Source organism: Leptodactylus fuscus, chromosome 4 (genome assembly GCF_031893055.1).
Source record: "Leptodactylus fuscus isolate aLepFus1 chromosome 4, aLepFus1.hap2, whole genome shotgun sequence".
Taxonomy (NCBI): Eukaryota; Metazoa; Chordata; class Amphibia; order Anura; family Leptodactylidae; genus Leptodactylus; species Leptodactylus fuscus.
Genome location: NC_134268.1, coordinates 196,118,736 through 196,134,242, shown reverse-complemented (window position 1 = coordinate 196,134,242; position 15,507 = coordinate 196,118,736). Strand labels below are relative to the sequence as shown.

The 15,507-nt window shown below is 43.2% G+C and overlaps 1 protein-coding gene across 5 annotated transcripts in view; it reads right to left on the bottom strand.

The window, feature by feature from the left end:
- Positions 1-15,507, bottom strand: part of PFKP (phosphofructokinase, platelet) — a 77,787-nt gene that overhangs the window by 31,323 nt on the left and 30,957 nt on the right. For all 5 annotated transcript variants that reach the window (XM_075271616.1, XM_075271615.1, XM_075271612.1 and 2 more), the window contains exons 5-12: positions 13,410-13,575; positions 9,494-9,538; positions 9,291-9,399; positions 8,441-8,536; positions 6,311-6,403; positions 5,494-5,619; positions 4,996-5,060; positions 2,616-2,685 (exon numbers count right to left, since the gene is read on the bottom strand). In XM_075271616.1, coding sequence (XP_075127717.1) covers positions 2,616-2,685; positions 4,996-5,060; positions 5,494-5,619; positions 6,311-6,403; positions 8,441-8,536; positions 9,291-9,399; positions 9,494-9,538; positions 13,410-13,575 — 770 coding nt within the window. The remainder of the gene's footprint in view (positions 1-2,615; positions 2,686-4,995; positions 5,061-5,493; positions 5,620-6,310; positions 6,404-8,440; positions 8,537-9,290; positions 9,400-9,493; positions 9,539-13,409; positions 13,576-15,507) is intronic.

The window sequence follows — 15,507 nt, the reverse complement described above, 5'->3', positions numbered from 1 at the left end:
TTTACAAAGTATTGCAAGTATTTTTTGTCAATAGGCAAATGAGCTTTGAGGAGAAATAGGAAGTTGTAATTGCTCCAAATAGGTAAGTGACAAATCCCTTGTTGCCCCCAAAGAGCTCATTTGCACATTGACTAAAACAGCAGTACCTTGGAAAAAGAGGAAGCAATTCTCAAGGTGAATTCACTGTTTGATTCAGGTGACCCTAACCTACAGTGCCTACAAGTAGTATTCAACCCCCTGCAGATTTAGCAGGTTTGATAAGATGCAAATAAGTTAGAGCCTTCAAACTTCAAACAAGAGCAGGATTTATTAACAGATGCATAAATCTTACAAACCAAAAAGTTATGTTGCTCAGTTAAATTTTAATACATTTTAAACATAAAAGTGTGGGTCAATTATTATTCAACCCCTAGGTTTAATATTTTGTGGAATAACCCTTGTTTGCAATTACAGCTAATAATCGTCTTTTATAAGACCTGATCAGGCCGGCACAGGTCTCTGGAGTTATCTTGGCCCACTCCTCCATGCAGATCTTCTCCAAGTTATCTAGGTTCTTTGGGTGTCTCATGTGGACTTTAATCTTGAGCTCCTTCCACAAGCTTTCAATTGGGTTAAGGTCAGGAGACTGACTAGGCCACTGCAACACCTTCATTTTTTTCCCTCTTGAACCAGGCCTTGGTTTTCTTGGCTGTGTGCTTTGGGTTGTTGTCTTGTTGGAAGATGAAATGACGACCCATCTTAAGATCCTTGATGGAGGAGCAGAGGTTCTTGGCCAAAATCTCCAGGTAGGCCGTGCTATCCATCTTCCCATGGATGCGGACCAGATGGCCAGGCCTCTTGGCTGAGAAGCAGCCCCACAGCATGATGCTGCCACCACCATGCTTGACTATAGGGATGGTATTCTTGGGGTCGTATGCAGTGCCATCCAGTCTCCAAACATCACATGTGTGATTGGCACCAAAGATCTCGATCTTGGTCTCATCAGACCAGAGAACCTTGAACCAGTCTGTCTCAGAGTCCTCCAAGTGATCATCAGCAAACTGTAGACGAGCCTTGACATGACACTTTGAAAGTAAAGGTACCTTACGGGCTCGTCTGGAACGGAGACCATTGCGGTGGAGTACGTTACTTATGGTATTGACTGAAACCAATGTCCCCACTGCCATGAGATCTTCCCGGAGCTCCTTCCTTGTTGTCCTTGGGTTAGCCTTGACTCTTCGGACAAGCCTGGCCTCGGCACGGGAGGAAACTTTCAAAGGCTGTCCAGGCTGTGGAAGGCTAACAGTAGTTCCATAAGCCTTCCACTTCCGGATGATGCTCCCAACAGTGGAGACAGGTAGGCCCAACTCTTTGGAAAGGGTTTTGTACCCCTTGCCAGCCTTGTGACCCTCCACGATCTTGTCTCTGATGGCCTTGGAATGCTCCTTTGTCTTTCCCATGTTGACCATGTATGAGTGTTGTTCACAAGTTTGGGGAGGGTCTTAAATAGTCAGAAAAGGCTGGAGAAAGAGATAATTAATCCAAACATGTGAAGCTCCTTGTTCTTTGTGCCTGAACTACTTCTTAATACTTTAGGGGAACCAAACAGAATTCTGGTGGTTTGAGGGGTTGAATAATAAATGACCCTCTGAATAAACTTTTCACAATTTAAAAAAAAATTAAACAAAGAAGTAACATTCTTTTTTGCTGCAGAGCATTTCACACTTCCAGGCTGATCTACAGTCCAGATGTCACAATGCCAAGTTAATTCCAAATCTGTAAACCTGCTAAATCTGCAGGGGGTTGAATATTACTTGTAGGCACTGTATCTATCTGCAGGGCTGGGTTTATGTGCTGGGTTCTGGTAACAGACTGCCTGTAAAGGAACAGTGCAGACAAAGCTGATTCAGTGTGTTATACCCAGTGCAGGGTGTGAGGGGTGGGATTCTTTCTCTAACACTATGAATCTACTTTGCCTGGTGTGTTCTTTGGATTGGCTCTTCAAACCTGTTAGGGTTTGTTGACCTAAACCAGCGCATGGCTCCTCCCTTTTATATTCCCCACCCACGAGGAATTGATATGATGCTCCCTTCGGATAAGGGCTTCATAGTAGCCGCAGTGTCTGCTTCTAGGGTCCATTCGTCCATGAAAAGTATCCTTCCCTTAGAAAGATGTACTGTATTTTCCAATGTTCTCACAGATGCACCACAGACAACTTAAAGGGGTGTTCCAGTACATTTTTTTTAACACACAGGGTGGCCTAAAATAACAAACAATATATACTGATCTATCAGTTTGGACAGTGATCCAGTGAAGAGTCTCCGTTCAGTACTACTTAGACTTTTATTGGTTGGTGCAACAAAGATTAGGAAAACCAGGGACCCAAACAGAGACTCTCTGCTGGATCCCTGGCCGAATGGCTTCCCTACATGTTAAAAAAATATTCTGGAGCATCCCTTTAAGTATATCGAAGCAAAAGTTATTTTGAGACAACTAAATCTCAGAAAAAGTGTTAGTACAATGCACACAGTACAAATTGTCAGTGCGTCTAGGATATGTGTACGTGAATGCGGTACGTAACAACAGTAGTAGTCATGTGAATATAGCACGATAGCAAATACAGAAGTGTCACTTACCTTTGGAAGTTCGGAAATATTTTTCTTATGGGAGAGGAGTTTGTACGTATTGAGGTTGTTCTCGAAACTCCTAAAATATGAACAGAATTTTAAATTTTTTTTTCGTCGAAACATTCATCTAGATCACAATTGTAATAAAAGAAGAGAAGAAATGGTCAAAAAAAATGCAATTACATAACAGTGTCTTCCTAAATCCAATGCATATTATACCGCCTAAGTGAACCATCTTTGATTTTGGGAAAGAACAGAATAGTTTTACCATCAAAAAATCCAAACACATTCCCGGCTGAGGTTTATGCAGACACAATTCATCTTTACCAACACAACAAATTTCACCATTAACAGCTCTTCAATGGTATTGCAGAGAGTTGGGTTGAAACCAAATATTACTTTGTCTTTAGGCAGCGGCTACAACACAATGCATTGTTGATGGGACATGATAGCATGTAATGTGACGCAATGATCCTACCGCACGGCAAGCTCTTCTCCATAGAGCTTTGCATAACACCTTGCAGCACAGTTCACACTACAGTAGCGTTGTATGCTGAACATGCTTCCCTAGCATACTTTGAGTTAAGGCTACGCCATATAGATCTAGCCTTCTCCTCCATGCAACTTCTACTTACAGTTACTGACAGTATAGTGGGGCAGCAGGGAAAAGCCATCTGGGCATAAGCAGAAAGGCCATCATATCAGTTATGCACTGAGCACCATGTACTAGGCTCTACTGAGATCATCTCTTATATTTAGCAACAAGCCCCCTATGATTGGGATTGGGAACAGCATTGCAGATATAAGGTCACATGAACTTACAAATAAAAGGTTGTGATATATTTGACAGCAGCCTCCCCAGGCGGATTAAACAAGTTTTCCAGGCTTCATAATTGATGACCTATTCTTAGGATAGATCATCAATTGGAAATCAGAAAGGCCCCCTGTGGATCCTCCATGAAGAAGAAGCATTTCTGCTGCTTCCAATGTCTGATCGGCGGGGGTCCTGGGTGTCACCCCCTGCTGATCTTCAATTGATGACCTATCCCAAGAATAGGTCATCAACTAAAAAGTCCTGGAGAACCCATGAAGGGTGATGGTACTATTGTTATAGCGGTAGGTTACTCAAGTTTTAAAACAGGCTGAGAATGGTATAAAGCAGGAAGTGACCACTGAAGTATTTCCTTTTTTGTTGCCAGGGACCAGGTAGCGTACCTGCCAACAGAGGATCGGTGATATAAGTAGTACTTGTTTTATTACTTTTTACCATTCTCAGCCTGTTTTCACTCATTTTAATCATCCTGACAACACCTTTGAAGTTTCCACTTAGAATTATAGCTAGAATTATATATTGTATACGTAATAGTTGGTTACAATGTTGTCATCACTAAATCCCCATTACTTTCAGTGAAGAGGTGGATGTGGCCATCTTTCATCTAAAAGACAGGTATTAACAGACAGTGATAGAGGTTCCAGCCCATAGACCGCCCCACCACTGTGACCCGAGATGTCTGAGGGGAAGTTCACACTGGGTTTTTTGGACTGGAACTTGAGGTGGAGGCCGCCTCAGGTTCTGGTCCAAAAGACAGGTATCCGCACTGCACCGGCATCCAGTCGCGCAATCTGCTCCGGATTCAATGAATGGGCCTGTTCAGGAGGAGGGAGTGTCTTCAGGCCAAATCGCGAGGCGAATCGGCCTGAAGAATGAGCAGCTCGCTTCTTTTTCCGGAGCCGGAAGAAATGACTCCCGGAAAAAAGAACTGACTGGCTCCCATTAATTTCAATGGGAGCAGTATTTTTGTTCAGGATTTTGAGGCGGATACGACCTCAAAATCCTGACCAAAAAACCCAGTGTGAACTGACGCTAGGTTCACACCTGCGTTCTGGTCTCCGTTCTGTGGTTTCCGTCTTCTGCATGCAAGAAGACGGAAACCACAGACCGGGTCCGGCTGTGAGCGGCGGTGAGCGTTTTTTTTAATCCGGACACAGAGTACTGCATGTCCGATTCTGTGTCCGGATTAAAAAACCCAATTTCGCGGCGGAGAGCATAAAACGTTCACCGCCGCTCATGGGTGAGAAAGACTCCTGAAGGTTTCCGTATCCTGCCCCTGTTTTGTGCAGGAAACGGAAACCTGCAGAACGGACACCTGGGCACAGATGTGAACGAGCCCTTACCCTAAGACTCTGTACCCACAGTCTAGCCAGTGCCAACTAGATTATGTTGTGAAAACCCATATATCCTGGACGCCACCCTAATGATGTTCCCTTCCCTAACCCTAAAAACCTGGTGTGAACTTACCCTGACATGTCAAGTAATCCCTTTAATTTATGATAATGAAAAAAAAAAAAAAAAAAAAAACAACAGACAAACGTGGGGAATAAAATGTACCTTCCACGCAGTCTTACAGCATCTTCAAATCTTCTTTCATCCATCGCCTTCTGTACTTCTTGAGTCTTCGGAAAAATAAAAAAACATAATATGATGCTGGATTACTTCTCAAAATTGTTTCACCAAAGTCACTGAACTCTGCCAAACACTCCTGTCTGTCCAGACTGACCACATCATAGTCTATAGCTATACGGGTTGTAGACATATGCAGAACCAGTCCTCAACCTAGGTTGGCTCACTGTTCCCCTTATAATAGATAACTATAAGTTTTTGATACTTCGGTAAGTGTCCACCAGTTTGTCACATTATTGTTAAGTGGTTGTTCCAGGATTTTAGGTTACACCTGTGGTCAGCATTTCTATTTTGCCCACAGCACACGTGGCATATGGAAGTATTTACAGCAGAGACTGTCATGGCACAGAACACCTGCCAAGTCCTGAAACTCAACGCAGTGATTGTCTCCTATGGCTTTAGCTAATACCTGGCTCAACTACTCACCATCTGCACACACTCCATGAGAGGTAAGCGCACGGCTTGGTTTCCACATAACGATACCACACAGGCAGGCGTCTCTGGTGTGGCTTCAAGCAGGGCCAAGACACATTCCACTCCCATCCTACTGGCCTGTAGACAGGAGAAGAGCCAGAAGTGTTAGCTACAGGTATACATAGCATACGTCCAATAAACATACAACAGTAAGAGCAATAAACAGCACTTAGACAAGACAAGGCTAAGAGGACCGGACACTGGACAGCTCACCTACATATATAAATATGCAAAAATATTGTCTATGTTGTGCTTTTATCTGTTATTGCTCCAGGAAAGTAGGAAATCAGCACTGGATTTGTTCTGCCATGGCAAAAAAAAATGCCCCACATGGTGTGGATTCCACATTGGAAATGATACAGTCACTGCTGAATAAGGGCTTGTTCACCCTAAGAGTAACAGATAGGTAAAACCCAACGGGCAAAAGAGCACAAAAAATTAGATCACTGCAGAGTAGAAAAACCTAGCCCGATTAGACGAAGCAAGATTTCTGTGGCACCATACTAATCAAAGAGTCAGAAATTGGGTTAAACAGCACGGATCAATGAACCCTTCCTATCAAGTATCAACAGGTCAGACTGGTGGAGGTGGAGTAATGGTGGGGAAGGTTTTCTTGGCACTCTGGGTCTTGATCTGTTGATATGCCACAACAAATTTCTGAGGTTCGAAAGTCGAATGTGTACTAGATGGGTATCTCTAATAAAGTGGCCATTCACTGTATACACAGATAGTGGATGCAAAAGTTTTAAAACAAAGACAAACTACTCACTAGAATTCGATCAAAGGCTGAAGGGGTTCCACCTCTCTGGACATGGCCCAAGATAGTTACTCTGGTATCAAATCCAAGACGCGAGACTACGAGCTGAAAAATAAGGCATTGTGCCCAGTTAGTTCATTGCTTTTACTGATAAATAGATACTGTACATACAATTTTTCTTTAGTTTTTAGAATTAAATCAATGCAGATACAAAAGATAGAGATAAAGAAGAGGAAGTCATCTTAAAGAGGTTGTCTGGAAATTGGACCAACCACAGGGGAGGTTGGAAATGCTGTAACGGTGTGAAAAGAAAAAATCATACTCACCTGTCCCCGGCGCTCTGTTTTCGTTAGACAATATCACTTCAGTCTTTTGTGGTCTTGTGCCGAGCCCTTGTCGCCAGAAGGCCTGTGCCCCATGTGACCACTAATTGGTCTCAGTGGTCGCCTGAAAGGATTCGGTGGCGTATGTGAGTGACATCACCGATGGCTCTCCAGTGCCCAATGAAACCACTAATTTGTCTTGGTGGGATGCAGGACTTCTGGTGTCGAGGGCCTCGCGAATCCGCCTGAAGATACTCCCTCCTCCTGACTAGGCCTATTCATTTGGGCCTAATCCAGAGTGCAGTGCGTGACTGGATGCTGGTGCACTGCACCGCCATCAAGTCGCAGCTACCTGTATTTTGGACCAGAACCTGAGGTGGCCTCTGTATCAAATTCCGGTCCAAAATACCCTGCCTTATAATGTACTGATTATATTGCTGCGATGTACGTGGTGGTTACATACCACACATAACCCGCACAATGGTTAACTGCACTCATTCTAATTAAGGAGTGCGGATTATACATAATTCTCCTCGGTGGTGGCAGCCAGATGGCGTGACATGATAAGCCCGTCCTAACCTACTGATGAAATTATGTGTCAGGTATTTTCCTCGATAGAGACTCAGTACAGTTTCCTAGATAAAAACCTTTATTAATGTCTTTCTAGAACATATGACTAATCCGGGCAGAGCTACAGATCACAGACTGTGACTAATGAAAGTGTATAGTCATGGCCTTAGTCTATAGCTACAAAGCATGGGATGATGACATCTTCTGAACCACGCTTCACCTGCATCATTCTAATTGGATAATGCAATATATCCTGTCTGCTGTGTCCAAGCCGTCTTATCTGCAGCAACAAGGTTCACAGCCCTCAACCTCTGACCCAATTAGCATCTCTTCCCATGAGGAGTCCTGAATAGTTCTGGACCATCAGTGGTGGTTGGAGAAGTCTTTAATGGACTTTTTGTACATTGTTGGAGTTGGTAGCATTGAAGGGGAGATGCATCATGGGAAATGTAGTTTGTTCACAGGTTCACTCCATATAAATAACAGTGGCCCGAACGCAAATGTGACCTGAGCCTGACTTCATTGCAGGGGAGATTAGAGAAGGCAGAAGTACCCAGAGTAAGAGCAGGCAGATGGATCATGGGAAATGTAGTTTGTCCACAGATTCACTGAATGTATATAACAGTGATACAAGGAGCAGCAAGTAAAATAAAGCCAAAAAAAGCTGCACAAGGGAACAGTGAAGAGTTAGCACTGCTGTGGATGTATTTCAGATTTTTTTTGGGAACCTGGATAACCCCTTTAAGAATGTAAACTCCATTTTAATTTTTTTTTGCCTTTTTGGTGAATATATTATTTAATCTGTAGCTCCTATTCTACACAAAAGTGATTACCGGATAATCTGGGAGTGTGCACAATAATAGTTTCTCTAAATACATGTATACAGTGCTTATATCTGTCCACTAGGAGATAGAGTGTCCTGCATTGTCTCCTAGGATCCTAAATCTAGTATGGGAACCGGTGCTATAGGATGTAATGTAATTCTGGATATAGGATCCTCAGACTCAATGCAGGTGGCTCTGTCTCCTAGTGCGGCCTGTGATCGGTCCATGCTGCCATTTATAAGATGAATCTGGTATTCAATGAATTGAGGGAGCCATTATTGAGCCCACTCCTACATTATAATAATAGTTCTATATAACTGGAGGTATACTTACTGCAAAACACTGATATGTGACTTGTGATGATAAAAGTTGGCTCTGGGTAAGGTATCAGTTTGACACATTTCCCATCTAACACTGATACTTACGCTTTTAATCTTTTCTGAAGTGATTGGGTTGTTTTGGCGGTCGATGGCTCCTTCTGAGACGATAATGATGTTCAGTCTCTTCCTTCTTGCACGGTTCTAAGAAAGTAAAATTAATTTGATATACCATTACGTGTTACGCCATGTTATACACTTTCCAATGCCTCAATGTATTACTGCATTAACAATGGGTTCCCCTTACAGAATTGCAGTTCATAGGGTGTGCACATTTTCACAACTGTCTAGAACTTAAAATGAGGCAACTATGCAAATCGACATTGAAAACGTGTTTTGTGTCCACAGCGCCTATGAAGAGCAATGTACCTACATGGTTACCAACTACAAGAAAACCTGTACAACCATTTATTAAGACTGGTGTCTCTTACGTTAGTCTTAAGCAATTCCCATGATGATGTGAAATGCGTTAGAATTATTATGAGGCTTAATAATTGTTGTGCATCTTGTGTGGTCCCATGTACCAGAACTAAAACCTGGCCTAGTTTTGAGCTATAACTCAATGCCAGTTTTCCAACATAAATTATAGTATATTGGACAGGCCGAGGTGAGGCGTATGAGGGCCATGCACTAAAGATGTGCCACTTCTATACCCAGTCATCTGTGCCTATCCAGTACACAATTCGGGGATGGTAGCAGAAAGCTCTGCCCATTGTCTAGCGGCCCAGCGCCTTCACTGCAGCTCAGATCCCATTGTAGTCAGCGATGGTGCTGGGCCGCAATACAGAGAAAGGAGCTTTCTGCTCCCAGCCGTGTATTGTGTAGTGTATAGGCGCCGGACGCAACTTCGTACAGTGGACTGGTAAAGGGCTTATCTACATCATCTATATTCATTTACCTCAGAAAGTTTACCACACATAATGTCCTCCCATCCTTCCTCTGGAGGGCTTTCCGGAATAAACACCCAGTCAGCTCCACACGCTAAGGCACTGACTAATGCCAGGTACCTGTATATAATAAAACAGAAAGAGTTATGACAATCATCTCCATTGAATGATATTATGGTTTTTGGAAGTTTGTAGGAATCTTAACATGACGTACCCGCAGTGTCTTCCCATGACTTCCAAAACAAAGGTTCTTTGATGACTGGAAAAAAAAAATATCAAAATGATCAAAATGACAAAACAACTACCGGTAATATCACAGCAACATACAACTAGCAAATGTATCAAATATTTAAACCACCAAAATTGAGCCATTTGAGCCTACCCCTAAGAATACCCCAAACACCCAGTTTTAGGTGGAGTCTGCATATACCTCCAACCATTTTGAGGTCTGTTTTGTGGGGTTGTCACATCACATTTTGGACTGCTGGGAAGTATGAAACACTATCAAAATAATCTCCTAATGTCTTATAGGTACATGTGAGGATACGAGGTTTGTCTGAGTTTTGTCATACCAGTTCCAAGCAGTGAGGATTTTGATATTGATGCAGATACTGAATTTAAAGGGAAGATGTCAAGTGATTTCTTCTGTCCTATCGAGAACAGGAACAAAGAACAAAGCAAGACAAGCTGCTTTAAGACACAATGCCAGCCTTCTCTATATCCATTTTGATAAAGGGAGACCTATCAATCACTGTATGTGGGCGAGGTAATCAGGACTCCCCCTGTCTTTCCTAGGAGTTCTGTCAGGATTTAGGGTTCACATGGGGTTTTTTGGTCAGGATTTTGAGTCTGTATCCGCCTCAAAATCCTGACCAAATAGACGGCTCGCATTGAAATCAATGGGAGCAAGTCAGTTTTTTCCGGGAGCCGGTTTGTTCTGGCTCCCGGAAAAAGAAGCGACATGCTCATTCTTTCAGGCGGATTCGCCTCGCAACATCCGCCTGAAGATACTCCCTCCCGACTAGGCCCTTGCACTGCATCGGCATCCAGTCGCAGCTACCCGTATTTTGGACCGGAACCTGAGGCAGCCTCCGGTCCAAAAAACCCTGTGTGAACTTACCTTTACTCTGCTTTTTTCTCATATACCTGACAAATTTTCTGTAATCTACACAAGGTACTCAATCTACATGACGACACTCCACCAGACGGAGATCAGAAGGAGGCATGGGACCATTGAAATCTCTCAGCAGTGCAGCCTCAAGTTTGGGGTCTATAACCTCAAGCAATTCTATCCCAACATAGATGCACTAGAGGGCCTTTAATACACTTCCTTTGGTAGGTCTCCATTATACTGATCATAAACAGGACTTTTCTCCCAGCTACAACATGTCCGTACAGTGGGCCAACATTTATCCAATGCTTATGGGGAGTTTTATGTCCTTTTTTTACGTCATATTCTAGTTCTATCCTATAACACCTCCTAGCCTGCTATATGACCATAATGTACCCCAGACGTGTCTATGATTTCCTATGAAGGCACATGGATATCTCCATAGTCTCTGCATGTACCGTTCTAAGTCGTATTATGGGAACCAGGAGGATCCTAGTGGTACATGCAGCTGTGACTAACAAAATAATACGTAGAATTTGAAGAACTTGCATAAAAGTCAAGTTTCCTGCAAGAAAACTCTGAGTGCTAGTCATAGATATTACCTTCTGTGATTCCTACATGACATCCTGATATTCAGGCCATGTGTATGGGCCTGTTGTTATACGGTAACACCAGAACCATCTCCTGACTTGTCCTTTCTGGTTAGCTAATGGAGCTTTCCTCATTGCACACACAGCCCAGGGCCATTTCCATTTCAACAGATATTGACGTCTGTAGAGTGTGTCTCCATAACAGAGGCGGACTAACAATGGTGTGGGCTAAAACCATTGCAAACCCCCCTGTTACAGTATTATTACGTATACTGTATATTTACAGACTTAGATGACAATGCCTTTGGCCATGCCCCCAAAAAAATAAAAATATAAACAGCTTGATATATCTTCTTGTATACAGTTATTCTGAAAATTGACTGCACGTTTTAATACACTTGTCAAATCATGTAGTAAATGAAGCCTAAAAATTCAGCCAATTGACATACGTCTGGCCATCAAAATCTATGTGCAAACCCTAGTTTACATAAGGAGATATTCCTGGTATAAAGTGCATGTGGAGAGCGCACAACAGATGTAACATGACTTGAGGCTTAAAGGGTTACTCCCAGTATAGCAAATCGCTATTGAGATGAGAATAACGGCTCCGAGCCAAGTGACGCTGCCGCACAATGTACCAGCTGTAGCCAAACTCCATGACAGGGCCATCCTGGCTATCAAATAAGTGAAAGCACTAGTTGAAATTGGGCTTTCCCTTATTACTGGCCATGCGGTAACCTTATATCTGATCACTGGGACGACTGGCACCACTGAATGAAAATCTTCCGAATTATATAGAAACCATCACTTATCCTTTCAGTAGAGTACCAATCCTAATAGCAGGTGCCAGATAGGAATTACTGACGCTCCAGGACACGACCGTCACATTGTGCTAATATTTAACACTTCGTCAAACATGTATACGGCTGTGCCAGCTGGGCGACATTCAAGTATTTGGGCTGAAGCACATGAGTCATTGGTAGTGCTAGAGGAATTCCACATCATGGCAATAATAGAAAGCACTTCCACTTCATACGTGTGTCTGCTAGCCTTACTTCTAAAAGCAGTAGAACGGTGAAAGACATTTTTGGCTGCGGGTATGAGAATACATCTTGGCCCTGTGCAGATGGATGTCCAGAAAAATAACAGACTGTTGGACTCGGCTGGCAATTTACATAGTGGCGGAGTCCAAATATAAAGGTGTAGGCAGCAATGATCATAAGACTGAGGCCACACGTTGCGGATAAGCAGCTTTTTTTGTTGTAGATTTTGCTGAAGTTTTTTTTAAGCCAAAGCCAAGACTGGCTACAAGAGGAATGGAAATATATATGGAAAGTTCTCATACTTCTCCCTTCTGTTCAATCCACTCAAGTCTTAGGGTTGGTTCACGTCTGCATTGGTATTCTGTCCGGGGAAGTCTGCATGGGGACCCCTCCGAATGGAATACTGAACGCAACTGCAAGCGCGGTGCAGTAAAAGCACACGGACCTCATAGACTAGAATGGGGTTCGTGTGCTTGCCGCCAGATCTCCGCAGGGATCTTGTGGACAGGAAAGTAGTTCACAATCTACTTTTCTGTCTACATGATTCATGTGGATAGCATGCAGCAAGCACACGGACCCCATTCTAGTCTATGGGGTCCGTGTGCTTTTACTGCACAGCGCTTGCAATTGCGTTTGGAATTCCATTCGGCGGGTCCCTATGCAGACTTCCCCGGTAAGAATACCAACACAGATATGAATGAGGGGTGAGTTAAAAAAAAAAGCATAACAATCTGCAACAAAAAAGCTGCTTTTCCGCAATGTGGGCTAAGCCTTAAGGCATATTACAGTCTCTGCAAAGGGGATGAGATTGTAGGCAATCCTATCCACACAGTACAGGAAAATACACGTAGTGGACATGCGGCAGTTTCCAAAAACGTTGTGTTTTTGGAAATCACAACATGTCAATTATAATTACGGAAACAACCTCAATGAAGTCACTAACTGAAGATTGGCAGATTCCGACCCCCCACGGATCAGCCACAGCAACAATCTGTGAGTGTGATGTGACATTCATCGGTCACGCGGCCTGTTTGCAGTTCAGTTCCATTCAAGTGAATGAGCTGCAATACCACGCAAAGCCACTGTACAGGCGCTGTGCTAGATTTCCAGTGAAGAGGCTGTAGTGATGGTCGAAATGCTGTGGTTGCTTCATTCAGCTGATTGATGGGGGGGGAGTACCAGGTGTCGGATCCTACTGACCTAAGATTGAGGACCTATTCTAAAGATAAAAAAAAAATCCTCATTTCAACTATCTAAATCTCAATACTTACACGTTATAGTAAATATGGATATGATTTTTCGATATACTTATTAAACTGTGTGCATGATGCTAGCACAGCACCATTCCATCTTGCCAAAGACCACATGGTCTGGACAGCGTCTTACCTCTGAGCGGTGGTCATGATCGCATCCACAACCTCAATAATTCTATGCAAGGCAGAGTCAGTTCCGATTGTCATGTCAGTTCCGCAAAAGTCATTGTCTATGGATCCCACCATTCCTACTATATTTAGATGGGAATATTTCTTTGCAGCTGCAGCTTCGATTTTTCCTATACAAAAATTAAAAGACAAAAAAAGAAGTCGTTAAGCCATAACTGTAAGATCAGAAGAAGACACGTCAGAAAAACGAATGGAGCACATGTATAAAAAGGGTCACTGATATGCACTGCTTTTCTGCTATGGTTTTACCCGTCACACTTTTTCGCTGTGGTCTGCTATGTAGCAGATGGGCCTTTCAGGGCCCAGGCCTGGTTGCGAATGCTACAGCTGCACCCCCTATAACTATGCCCTTATAAATATGCCCCTATACCTATGCCCCTCTACCTATACCCCTATACCTATGCCCCTATAACTATGCCCCTATACCTATGCCCCTATACCTATGCCCCTATAAATATGCCCCTATACCTATGCCCCTATAACTATGCCCCTATACCTATGCCCCTATAACTATTCCCCTATACCTATGCCCCTATAACTATGCCCCTATAACTATGCCCCTATACCTATGCCCCTATAACTATTCCCCTATACCTATGCCCCTATACCTATGCCCCTATACCTTTGCCCCTATAACTATGCCCCTATACCTATGCCCTATAACTATGCCCCTATACCTATGCCCCTATAACTATGCCCCTATACCTATGCCCCTATAACTATTCCCCTATACCTATGCCCCTATACCTATGCCCCTATAACTATTCCCCTATACCTATGCCCCTATACCTATGCCCCTATAACTATGCCCCTATACCTATGCCCCTATAACTATGCCCCTATACCTATGCCCCTATAACTATTCCCCTATACCTATGCCCCTATAACTATGCCCCTATACCTATGCCCCTATAACTATTCCCCTATACCTATGCCCCTATACCTATGCCCCTATAACTATGCCCCTATAACTATTCCTCTATACCTATGCCCCTATAACTATGCCCCCATACCTATGCCCCTATACCTATGCCCCTATACCTTTGCCCCTATAACTATGCCCCTATACCTATGCCCCTATAACTATGCCCCTATAACTATGCCCCTGCCTGTACCATAGATTCAATGATTATATCAGCATGGGGAAAATCTCTAGGCCGCTTTTAGGGCATGATGCTGATTTTTCTAGCAGGTTGTTCATCTAACGGTGGTTGCAAAGCCTGAGGCTTCCATATACATTAGGGGGTATTCACACAGAGTAAAGTGGCGCTGATTCCGGCACGATAACTCGCGGCAGAATCAATGCTAAAAAAAAGCCTCTCATTGATTTTAATGTGTTCTGTGCGTAATGGAGCCCATTGAAGTCAATGGGAGTCTTTTTTATCAGCGCTGAATCTGTCGTGTGCTATTGTGACAGAATCAGTGCCATTTTACTCCGTGTGAATGCCCCTTCAGATCTCATACAGCTGTCATGTACAATTTTCAGCCGACAGCTGGACAAAAGTATCCAGTATGGCCGATCTGCTTTTGGCTGTCTGAGCCCTGCCGTCTGCCAACCGGGAACAACCGTTTGCAGGATTTATAGAACACATAGGTAGCCGAAATAGCCAAATCTGCCATTTTGGCCGAGGAAAATCTAGCATGTATGGTCAACTTCAATCACACCCAACTCGCACCATACACTAGTCACACAATAATGCGTCCGCAGGTCACAAATTCCAAATATATTTGTTCCCATGTCTTGTATGCTCAGGCCTTATTCACATGACTTGTGAATGAGTAGTCACATATATGTTTTTTTGGTCAGACAGAAAAATGATCGTCCATTTTCACCTGTCTTCCAATGGAAATTCATCCGTATTTTTAACTGCCTGTTAAAAACAGATGGAAAACAGATCACCTTTGACCGTCAAAAATGAACAATCAGACACAAAACAGATGTTAAAAAGGAAACAATTTGTCCATTTTTTATGGCCAAGAAATAAACACAGTGATGTGAATACAGCCGTAGTCCTAACCTTATGATCAGTAATGCACATGTC